At 37.7% G+C, this 12,730-nt stretch overlaps 1 protein-coding gene across 1 annotated transcript in view; it reads right to left on the bottom strand.

Annotated features, from left to right (window-relative positions):
- MALRD1 (MAM and LDL receptor class A domain containing 1) overlaps positions 1-12,730 on the bottom strand; it is a 650,667-nt gene that overhangs the window by 287,003 nt on the left and 350,934 nt on the right. Inside the window, exons 28-29 of the mRNA XM_070500958.1 lie at positions 11,602-11,847; positions 9,846-10,003 (exon numbers count right to left, since the gene is read on the bottom strand). Coding sequence (XP_070357059.1) covers positions 9,846-10,003; positions 11,602-11,847 — 404 coding nt within the window. The remainder of the gene's footprint in view (positions 1-9,845; positions 10,004-11,601; positions 11,848-12,730) is intronic.

Raw genomic sequence — 12,730 nt, forward strand, 5'->3', positions numbered from 1 at the left:
ATTCAGGCTCTAACAGGAGAGCTCTGTTTCTGATAGGAAGATTGAGCACCACACTACTGTTTTTTGCAAGCAGTTAAGTCCACTCTAAACCCACCAGCTCAGTGACAGCAGAGAGTGTATCTAGCAGAAGGTCACTAAAGCTTTCTTTGAATCCATGCATGGAAGCAAGTGTGAAAGGAGTTGGGACTGAGCTAGCAACTCAGTTCTTGCAGAGGAAAGTATACTGTCTATGTATACAGCTCTATTCTCCAATAACTAGGAATTGTTAGTCAGCAATACAGAGTCTTAAGTTAGTGCATAGTATATCCCAAACTGCCCAGCTTTTCTTTCTTTAAATCTTTCATATAATCCCATCCACATTGGTGGAATCAGCAGAATTCGCCAAGGAGCTTTGTTGACACAGTTCATAGATTATTAGAAAATATTCCTGGCTTCTTTAGAAGATGTGGAGAGATGTACTAATCTCAAAAATGCAAATTTAAGCCTAAATATTTCTTCATTGTTAAAAAATAATTTCAAACATTTGTTTTAACTAAAATTCTCCAAAGATTACAAATAAGGTTGTTTCATATATTCATCTCTCACAGACAAAAGAATGTTAATATTATTGCCATTTTAACTGTTTATTTTGATAATACATATGAGGGTGAGTCAGAGGAGTTTTCTCTACTCCAACTCTGTGACCTATAATTAGTAAAAACAGGTCACCAATCTTGCAGCAGCCTCTGAGTCAGGGATGTGAGTCCTTTAAAACAATCAGTCCACAGAGAAGCAATTCTAATCTATTTTGGTAGAGGCATGTGTTGCAAACTTCATAAATAGCTAACAGAGCAAGCGTTAAAAATTAATTGATGACAACTTATGAGTTCCACAGAGAGTTACTATCATGTGCCGAAAAGTATTATAATTTTCAGGCAACGTCCCCCAAAAAAATAAGAAAAGAAGAAAGGAATGTTTTCTCATGAAAAATTTGTCTGAAACACTTAAAATGCAAATATTATCAGAAAATAAGCAAAAGTTGAATGGAAATTAACTGGCACTCAGGATTCCTATATAGGGCAGTTCTATACACAATCATGCGTATGAATTTCCTGTGGGCAAATAATGGTAATCATGTGCAACTACTCGCTAATTATGTCTTAAATGAGGTAAGTTACAATATTGGTTTTCTTCTCTGTCTTATCTCAGATTTTATGAGATAAAAAGTCAACAGCTGTGATTACTTACGACATTTGAAGAGACACTCCTGAATCCAGGTGACAAATCTCTCAATATATTAATCCACTAGCGGCCGGTTTGGAAGTTGCTGACTCTACCTGGCCTCAGGCCTGGTGTCTAGTGGTTGACATAGCTCTTTGCTGTGGCAGCATCTTCACCCATTTACGCTTAGCCTGCCCTGAGCTTGGTGCAGATAGAATGTTATTGTCAGTGCTTTTACGTTTCACTTATTGGGAAGTAGAGGTGCTTTTCCATGCAAAAAATTCTACTCATATAAGGCACATTGATTTTTCTTAATAAACAGATAAATGTAAGAACTGAACATACGAGATAGATATCCTCCTTTTTTTTTTTTTTTTTGAGGAAGGTTAGCCCTGAGCTAACATCTGCCGCCAATCCTCCTCATTTTGCTGAGGAAGACTGGCCCTGAGCTAACATCCGTGCCTAAATTCCTCTACTTTATATGTGAGATGCCTACCACAGCATGGCTTGCCAAGTGGTGCCATGTCTGCACCCGGGATCAGAACTGGTAAACCCCGGGCTACCAAAGTGGAACATGCGTACTTAACTGCTGCACCACCAGGCCGGCCCCGATTTCCTTATATAGAATAGATAACCTTATAAAATTGAAAATACTCAGGGCCCCTCATAGATAGAAGATTGGTTTTCAAGAGGGTTGTAACATAGGACAAATACATCTTTATTTTTACTAACTTCAACTAAAATTGACTATTTTCTTCAATTGTGAACATAGGCAACAAATCAGATATTAGTAGTGCCTGTGACTCTCTCACTAATAACAATAACAGATATTTTCATATCACATTACAGTGCTATGAATATCTCAAAAATATCAGTTACGCTTATCACTCCTTTGAAATAATGGTAGCTATTTCATCTTCCATTAGATTCTGCCATTTAACATGTTTACTAAGTTGCAATTTTGAGTTTTTAAAAATATTTTAATAATTGGTATTAATTTATTTCCTTTGTAATTCTAGTATTTTTTTATACATTTATAACAATATTCTGAGAAGTAATTCAGAGGTTCGTCAGACACTGAAGAGATCTGTGACGCGCATGTAGGCACATCTACCCCAAAAGATTAAGAACCCCCGACCTTGAAGAATTCTCCTTTTACTTTGGAATGTCTCAGTTTCACAGAAGGAGAAATTGTTATTAACCAAGTTTGACCATACTAAAAAGCCGTGAGTGAGAGAGACAGACAGAGAGAAAGAGAGGAAAATTCTGAAAGAACAGATGTTTGTAACAGTTTTAAAGATTTCACATTTGGGTAAAAAGTAATAGAATTAAGAGATTTCGTCTAGCTGGTTTTATTATAAAAATCAAATTATGGGGCCAGCCCTGTGGCTGAGTGGTTAAGTTCGCATGCTCTGCTTCAGTGGCCCAGGGTTTTGCTGGTTCAGTTCTTGGGTGCAGACATGGGACAGCTCACCAGGCCATGCTGAGGCAACGTCCCACATGCCACAACTAGAAGGACTCACAACTAAAATATACAACTACATACTGAGGGAATTTGGGGAGAAAAAGCAGAAAAAAACAAAAAGAAGATTGGCAACATTTATTAGTGCGGGTGCCAATCTAAAAAAATAAATAAATAAAATTATATGGTTTCTAATTCACTTTCCTCACCAATATTAAAATGTAGCTATTAAATATGATTTTGAAATTTTTGAATTATATTAAATATGAGGGAGAGTGATTTAGATAAGTATAATTACTTACTAGATGTTGACAAGAAAAGTTAGAAAATAAACCAAAAAAAACGGAAATTGCTAAACACGAGTAGTCATCTCTTCTCTCTAACATTTGTGGAATAGGCCTGTGGATTTATTAATATATAGAGATGGAAATCTCTAATTTGTATGATTTAAGAGCCATTGGAAAACTGTGATGGACAATAATATCTTTGCTTCCAGGGTATCAGAATGTTTTAAATTCTAATAGCGGAAGTTGAATGCAGTGGTTAGGAGCATGGATTTTGGAGTTAGAATTGGCTTTTAATTCTGATTATACCACTTACTATTTATGTGACCTGGGTCTCAATTTCCCGGACTATGAAATTAGGACAAAATATCTACTTTGAAAATTTATTTTAAAGAGTAAATGAATTAATATACGTAAAAGACTTAGCACATTGTAAGGGAAAAAGGAATCAGTCAAAAATTAGAAGCTGGTCACGGGAGTAGTGGTGTTAGCACCGCCTAAACAGCTAAGATAAACACAACCAATGGATTAACATAGGTTAGCATAAGGGAAGCCATCTCATAGAGGGGAACCATGTTAGGACTATAAATGACTCTGATCCACATGACAGCCCCCCACCACCACCTTGTCAGCAATGCTTTTGTTTGCACGTAGCCTAGATAAGTACACACCTGCTTGGAGAAATATGCATGCTCTGCTATTTTCATAGCCTAGGCTTATACGTAGACCTCCCTATTCCAATAAGGCAATAACTGTGTTCTTTCAGTTTTCCCAGGATGTAAGAACCTTCAGGAAAAAGCTCTCTGCTGGTATCTGTTACCAGTGACAGGAAAAAGCAATGATCTGAAGTCTCAAGGACTACAACAGCAGAAGATCAACATTCCAAGAACCCCCTTACCTTTAGCCCATTTGCTCTATACATCTGCTTCAAAATTTTGTAGTTTTGAGATGATTCTTTAGGACACTAGTCTGTCATCTTCCCCCTTGCTAGCAAACTGTAATAAAAAGACCCTTTGTCACCTACCACCTTGCGTCTTGACTGTGGCTGGGCTTTGCAGTGAGTAGAAGACCTCTTTTGGGAGGTACGGTAGCAGTAGTGGGAGCAGAAATGTGAAAATAGAGGTAAAATAGCAGCAATCACAGTGACAATAACATTGTTTAGAGCCGACCACGTGATTCTTTTGAAAAGGAAAAACTCTTTGGATTAATTAATCTAAATAATGCTTCAGCATTGTTTAGTGTTGTAAGATGCTAACACACATCTTAGAAATCTTTTCTTCATGATGGAAGAGATTCCAGTGGCACTGGGTACTTAGGGCTCTTAGTGGATAGCAGTGGAGGCACCTGAGAGAGGTAAAGGATGTGGGGGAAAACGAGAGAAGTTTAAAAGAAAAATCTCAGTCAAAAATATGCCTGGGACAAATATTGCCATGTTCTCCAAAATGATAAAAAGAAATATTTATTTTAAATAAATCGGAGCATTGTGATCTTGTTGCAACCAATTTAATAAAACTCTGAGTGTGTTGATATCTTGCATGGCTATAGCTTGAAATGCAAAGATCAACTTTTCTCCCTTAATTATGTCAAGGTCAATAATATAATATAGTTAAAACTGTGCAGATTGAATTGTTAAAATGCTGAAACGATTCCTAAAATGCAAAGTTCTGGCACTAAAAGTTTAGTTTAATTGATTGACAGTCCAAAATCCACATGACAATGTTTGAAAAATCAATTTTCTATATCCAGATTCTCCATATCCACTCTCCATATACTCTACAACATTTTCTCTGAAATAATGAATAAAATGCCAATGATGTGACGAAAACAGCATCAGATACTCAATAAGCTGAAGAGATCAAGATACACGTAAATCTGAAAATCTGCCTGACACCCTCTAATATAGGCACTCATAGTGTTAGCAATTAGTTGTAAATCTTCTCCGCTTAGGACTATGGTGAGAGAGTGTGTGGGGGATGGGTGGTGGTGGGTTGGGAAGGATGGAGAATGCTCACTTTTGTCAGTTGACCCTTCCACACTACTGAGCCTCATTGTTCACTAGATTGAGGGTAAAAGCAGACCCAGAACAGCCAGTCTTCTAAGAAGGCAAAGGAATCTGGCCTTTCACTTGTTGATTTGACATTTTTCACTGCCTATTGAACAAAATCTGTATTTCCATGTTGAATATGATCTTTAGATAGAATTTCCAGGAAGTCAAGTATAAGAGTGCTAAATTAGAAGTCAGAAGAATTGGATTCATAGCCTAACTTTTTTCTTAAAATACTATGTGAGCTGGGGCAAGAAATATAACCTCATAATCTTAGTTCCTTCATCTGTGAAATGAATGGCTTAGATTAAACATATTTTGAAGGACCCCACCAGCTCTAAAATTCTCTGAATCACTAAGCAAGATAAAGCAATGAACTAATTTAATTACGGTCTTTCAGCATAACTAGGTTGCTATAATCAGGAGGGCTCTCCTGAAATAAATTATTTTTCTCCACTTCTGCCTTGAATACATTATGTGTTCTATCAATATGGCATAATGGATCGTCCTAAATGCCTTGAGTCAAGCAGACTCAAATTCCCTATAGCATGAAGTCATCTTGATGAAAATATCAACAGTTTATTGCAGATGGACTAGCTCCAAAACACAATCATGCTCTTCAGGTAGCAGGTGTTCCTGCACTTTATTCAAATGGCTAGCTGAAAAGATGAAAAGGTTTTTTGTTTCTTGATGAGGCTAGATAGAATTTTACCTATGAAAACTGTCAAAAGCAAATAAATTTAAAAATTCCCCCCAATCATTTTTAGTGTATTAAAATCTATGTATTACTCATCACTAATTAACCAGTGACTAGAAAAATAAATAAGATTAAATATATTGGTAAAAACAAGTTAGCTTTTATGTTGTAGAACATTTATTCCATCCTTAAACACTTTTTTCATTTTTTGTTTTAAATCTTAGACTGTCTGAAAAGCAACAGATTTAAATTTAATAAGAAATTTAATATCGAATGTAAATGGTTAAAAGGTAGGTCAAAATGATAAATGTTATCAAGAATAACTATACAATTTTAACAATGAATTATTAGTAAATTTGGAAAAAGACACGGCCCATGTATTTTAGATTATCAACATCCAATCTTCCTCTATAGAAAGACGGAAACCAAACAGATTGTGCAACATTCTACTCCTAATTTTTATAATATCTGAGTTCAAGTACGAGTTCATCCACTTACTGATGACTTTGGCTTGGTCCAAGCAGTGAGGGGTAGCATCCTTCTCCTTGGTAAACTTTTCAAACTTATAAAAGAACTAGCTCTATTTTTAAAAGTTGTTATTCTCCTAAAAAGTTTAGCTACTTCATTTTATTGTGTGTTTACATTTCTAAATAAAGGAAACTTCAAAGGAAAGAAAAAAATTAACATTAATTTCTCAAGACATTTTTTCCGTCTTCTCGTAATTCACCCATTACTTTGATTTAAGACACAGAGATTACATGTGTTTCAATTACATCTCTTTAGTGAAAAGTAGTTCTCATGTGACTGAAAGCAAGAAACAGAGAAGAAAAGTACAATATATACAATATGTAAAACAGTACTGCTCTTTACTAAATGTTTCCTAAAGCAATAGCTTTGTTTTGTTGGGGTTACCCCGAATTCATTCCTTTATTACCGGCATAGTTTAAGAATCATATTACCAGAGGGGAAAGGGGTAAGGGAGGGCAGAAGGGATAAAGGGGCACATACGTAAGGTAACGGATGGTAACTAGACATTTGGTGGTGAACAGAACGTAGTCTATATAGAAGCCAAATACAATGATGTACACCCGAAATTTACACAATGCTATAATCCAGTGTGACCTCAATAAAATAATTAAAAGAAAAAAAATAAGAATCACTCAAATCCATTCTAAGAACTATTATTCATTTTGTTTTCCTAAAAAAGAAAATGATTCCATCCAATATATACAGATTCCAGTAAAATAGAATCTTCATTTCATTATTAGAGTGGGACATTCATCTTTATCAGTGAGGAACACTTAGGGATGGGGATAGGGAGTAAATATGTGAGTTTTGGATGCAAACATATCTGGATTCAAATTCCCAGTCTGTCACTGACTGGCTGTGTAGCCATAGGCTGGTTAGGTTATTTCCATGAGACTCCCTTACCTCACCTTTAGTAAAATGGGGCCCACATCATTTAACTCAGAGGGTTGGGCTAGGAATTACAGGAAATAGTATAAGTGTTGATGTTCAATAAATGCTATACAGTTGGTGCTCAATGAATGGTATTTCTTAGTATGTATTATTGTGTTTTTGATCTACAATCAATACCACCCTTTAAAACTACATTGTCATTAAACTATTGTTCAATGGTTGCACGGCTTTTGCATCTGATTTCATGTATATATTTCAGATTTAGATTACAAAGTCTCCAGACTAGTCTAACGTTATGCATGTAATGCATAACAGCCGTTCCTTCACAGGGACAGTCCCAAACAAGCGTTGTCCTGAGCCTGGCAGGGGCCTCTGGGAGGGCACCTCTCCTTTCCTGCAGTCCTTTCATCCAACAGTCCCTTCTCTGAAAAGCTCTGGAGCTGGGAGGGACACTCAGAGAAGGAATAATCATGGTGGGCAAAAGTGGTCAAGGAAAGTTTTGTGAAAGGCTGAATCTACCGGATTGTGTGGGATTCAGTACAGAGGGACATGAGGGAAACACACAAGGAGGCATTCCTGAGAACAGGCAGGCGAGACTGAGCCAGGGGCAGCACATGCGTAAACTGGGACCGTTTTAAAAGAGAGGAGAAAAGAAAGAAAGAAACAGAAGACAGAATCCCTGTTCCTATTGTGTTTGCCATCTGGCTTGGAGCCTTTCAAACGAATGAGCAGGGTAAACTCCAGCATGGTTCCACACAGAGAGAAGCCTAAGAAGTACTTTGTAATCATGATCAAAAATATGTATCATATTAATTACCAAAATAAAATGATTGCCCTAAAATTTACGAATATCAAATCGATATATGTTATGAAAGATTTCTCTCCTTCACAATAAACGTCACTAAATAAGAATAGGCATATACTCTTAAAATGTGGGTTTTAAAAAAATATATGGTAGGATGACAGGTTTTTAAAAATGCTACTAAATGCCCATAGGAATCAACTGGAGGAACCAAAGGAATTCAACATGACTTGGTAGGAAGACTGACATCTCAAAATAATTTAATTTTACATTTTATAGTAATATAAAGTTTGTTACTATAAGAGAGGTGAAATGTAAATATGAATGAAACAAATAATAAAAGCGAAATCCACAGAATAATACCAAACCCTTCACCTGGTACTGACCGTATAATCAAGGATCACATTCAATCAAGTATTAGCGAAATACTCCTGTGAGAAATTTAAGCATTATATTTCAGTAAGTTTCCATATTTAAATTGTCACCGACTAGTTACTCTGAGGAACTCAAATGTGGGTTTGGATATTTTCACTGTTTTTCCAAATTGTTCTTTCTCCTTTTGTCATGTTAAGGAGATGCAATCACCAACCATCCTGAGCCAGACCAAGCCTCACCATGAGAGCTATGCCTGTGACCTTTGCCTTATTTTTACGCTAAGATCTCTCCAGGAGGAGCTTAGGTCTTCCTACCATCACCTGCAGTGTGGGTGGAACATGTTTTCCAGCTGAGCCCGAGCAAGCCAATACCCACCTCTCCCTTTCGAATATTCATACCCCATTCAAAATAAAAATCCCTGCTTCCCTTTTTGGGGACACCGTGACTCCAGAAATGATGCCTCATGGTCTCCTATTCGCTGTACATACACTTTACTTGGTGAGACAACTGCTTCTGGTGGAGAGTCTGATTTAACTCACCAGGAGAGAACCCACTTTGGTTTCAGTAACAAAATATAAGAATAAATCACTGTGGCATTTGCTGCATGTATTTTACTAAGTAGGCTTTTTCTGCATTATTATAGAAGAGTCCTAAATTATAAAGTTAACCGCGGTTTCAGATAAAACATGGCCTAGGCAGCTCTTAGCTCTTCCAGACATAGGAACCGTCTAGTATTCTGGTCAGGCATCCTCCGCCAGTGCTAGGGCACCTCACCAAGCTCCTGTGGGATAAAACAGCAGTGGCCTCCACAGCATGTTTTTAAAGTAAGCTTTCTTAGAATTCTAGCTCGATTCTTGAAATGAATGCACACATACATGCACACACAGCCCACACTCATCTCCTTTTTGCTGCTGTTTTAACTTGTCAAAGAGGAAAGGTATATGAACCAAGTCTCATTAATATTAATACAGACTTTGTTATTTTACTCCCCGAACATTGTCACTTTGTTCAACTAAATTAAAGCCCTGACAGAAACCTCCAATTAATCCTCACTAAGAAAATGCATTACCATGTCACAGTTAATAAGTATTTCAATGTAATCACAACTTGATCACTCTCCTGAGCAGTTCAGTCCCTTGCACAGGGTGCTTAGAACCAGAATGTCAGATATTAGTTCCCTTAATGATTGCTCATATATGAGTTCAAATGGATAGTCGCTCTCGTTTCAGATGTACGAATAATCTTTTTTTTTTTTTTTCTGAGGATAGGGAAGGAAATACCTAAATAGAAAGAAGAAATGTACATGTCTTAGTCTAATTGTTATCATAAAAGGAGTTTCTGGGACTCTGTTACAATCACAGGATGTGATGTTGAGCTCAGAGCTGGATCCAGGCTCCACTTACCAAACCCCAAAGAGCATCTGAACCACAAGCAGCAGCTCCCGCTGATGACAGGAGGCTCCCTCTGGCCCAGTTAGCAGAGTTGTAATGAATTCCCTTTGGCTATGGGCTGCCTGTAGGAAGCTTCACTAAGCTCCAAGGCATCATAGGCGAAGACCTTACCTTAATAAGAATCTGAATGGACCCTGTGGCTTTTGTAGATATGAAATACCAGAAGCTCAAGGTGCAGGCAGCGCTGGATTCTTGCCACACAGCACTCTTGAGGTGTGCTTCTTCACCCCGGAGGCCCACTGGAGTAGCTTCCAGATACAAGAAGTGCCCTAGGAACAAGGATGGGATTCAGAAAGGACAGAAAGAACAAAGAGGGAATTATTTTAGCTTTTCCATTGGTTAGGGTTCTTAATTACATTTCATATGACCTGAGCTGCCAAAGGCATTTCCATTTGAAACAGAAAAGCAATCTAATAGCCTTGCGCTAGCGCACTGACAGAAAAATTTCCAACTGTCCCTGTTTTCAGGAAAGTACTTCACAGTATGCAGATAAACTAATCTGTCACGATACTGATGCCATCAACAAGGTAATTATAGAAATCATCTAATGGACTCCCCAAAGTATCTAGTTATTGTAAAACAATGCAAAGATTACCTATGAAATGCAAATAAGAGAATATGACGAGTTTTCAAAGTTCAGTCACCTGTCGAGTGCGTAAATAAACTATTGAGAATTTTAACATGCAACATGAGGGGAAAGATTGGGTTTCATATTTGTGCATCCAAATATCCAAAACACTTTCTGTCTGTAGAGCTGAATATTTGAATGGGACATAGATTTTCCTTTCTCTGGCATGGTCAGCCTGTCTTGGAGAGCTTTGCTTTTCCATAGGTCTGTGGAATTTCAATATTTAGACACCCTTTTCCTATTCTGTAGCATCCAAGAATTCAAGATCTCTCCTTTTTTTCTGCCAACGTGCTTTGTTCCTTGACCAATGAGTCTGAGACTTGACTTCAGCTACTTACTGCAAAAATGAGCCATGCCACCACCTTTAACACACGTGATCTTATGGTTACGTCTGCACAGCACCCCTACAGGTTTCAAACTGCTGGCCCTTCATACCCATGATCTCATTTGGTCTCTACAATCCCTGTTTAGTATACAGGGCAAATTTTGTTATCTCCATTGGACAGATGAGAAAATCGAGAATCTGAAACGTTAAATAACTTGCAAATGATCAAACAGGTGGCAGAATTCAGGGTTATTGATTGCAAGGGTGTGTGATTTAGGAAAGGTACCTGATGGCAACACACATTATCTATCTACACTTATCGAAGGAATATTAGACTTTGATTCTTCACTTTTATGGGTTGAATTGTGTCCCCCCAAAGATGCTGAAGTTCTAACCCCAGTCCGTGTAAATATGACCTTATTTGGAAACTGGTGTTTGCAAAGGATCAAGTTAAGATGAGGTCACTAGAGGTGGACCCTAATCCAATATGACCTAATAAAAGGGGGAAATTTGGACACAGAAACGGACAAGCCTAGAGGGAAGACAATGTAAAGACACGAGCAGAATGCCATCTACAAGCCAAGGCATATCTGGGGCTACCCGAAGCCAGGAGAGGGGCGCAGGATAGATGATTCTCCTACGCAGCCCTCAAAAGGAACCAGTCCTGCCGACCCACTGATTTTAGACTTCCAGCCTCCAAAACTGAGAGACAATAAATGCCTACTGTTTAAGCCCCTCGGTCTGGGGCACTTTGTTACGGCAGTTCCAGAAGACAAATATACTCATTAAATGTCTGATTTACTTGCTGTGGCATCACGGTGGTCTCTCCGGAGCTCTCCAGTTGCTGTCAGGGAAGACGACGTGATACTCACTGTGAATATGATTAGAGCAACTGTAACAACCTAATAACCTACCATTTTCATTTCCAAGTGTGTGGTCTCTGGGAGGTCTTAGGCTTTGATGCGAGCCAACCCCCAAAACCCAATCAAAGTTTTCAGCCAGGGAGTTTTGCCAGCCACACCAGCCTTTCTCAAATGTGCAGGAGCCACCACATTCGTTTTCATCAGTGTAATCTCCACAGTCATCCACAAAATTACAGCTTTGCTCCTGTTTATAACATTTGCCATTCTGACATTCCCGATAGCCATGCGGGCAGTAAGCTAAAAAACAGAAAACAAACAAAAAAGGATGAGGGAACACTATTAACTCATTAGTGAGGTTAAAAGGCAGTGAGAGGCAATTCACTTGAATGTACTAGAAAGAAGAATGGCATTTTTGGGATTCTGAATCCCTCTCTCTCTCTCCTAATACCCTCTAGAGTTCTGGCCTGTAGATCACTCACAAGGACCATTCAAATGAAAAAAAAATGAAGTATCACTTTATTGATCTAAGAGAGAACCCTAAGTCTCTTCAAATATAGCATTTCTTATAAGCTATGTTCAAGGATATAAATTAGATCTGAGGCTTTCTATTTTTCATCCTGAAACAAAATCTTTAGGGTACTAAGAGCTTATGTATTATGGGGCATTTGGAAGTATACTCCATTAGCATCCATGCACTCCAGTTTTTATCAGAAGCCAAACATATCTATGATACTTCCTCAGAAGCAGGGGCATGAATATATAAGCAATATCCAACTTCCCAATAGATTTTCCTCCAAAATGCATATTTATTTGTCAATCGTTTGGAATTATAGAAGCAATTTCTCTACAAGGCAACGTCAATCATAAAGATTTTTTCACAAGCTTAAAATAAAGAGCAATACTTTTGAAGACCTGAGTTTGAACTCTGATGCTGATACTTATCAGTTAGGTGACTTGGATGAAACCTACACTGGATGAGCTTTAGTTTCCCTACTTAGGAAGAGAAAAAACAATAGTGAAACCTAGACAACTTAAGCTAATTAAAGACACTATTGTTTCTATCACCAGAGCCTAGAACAGTGCCTGGCCCTTAATAGGTGATTAATAAATATTAGTCAAATAAGTGAATGAGGGAAATAAAGTTCTTTGGAAATGATAAAGCAGTTCAATATGCACATCC

This window comes from Equus asinus, chromosome 29 (genome assembly GCF_041296235.1).
Source record: "Equus asinus isolate D_3611 breed Donkey chromosome 29, EquAss-T2T_v2, whole genome shotgun sequence".
In the NCBI taxonomy this organism is placed as follows: domain Eukaryota; kingdom Metazoa; phylum Chordata; class Mammalia; order Perissodactyla; family Equidae; genus Equus; species Equus asinus.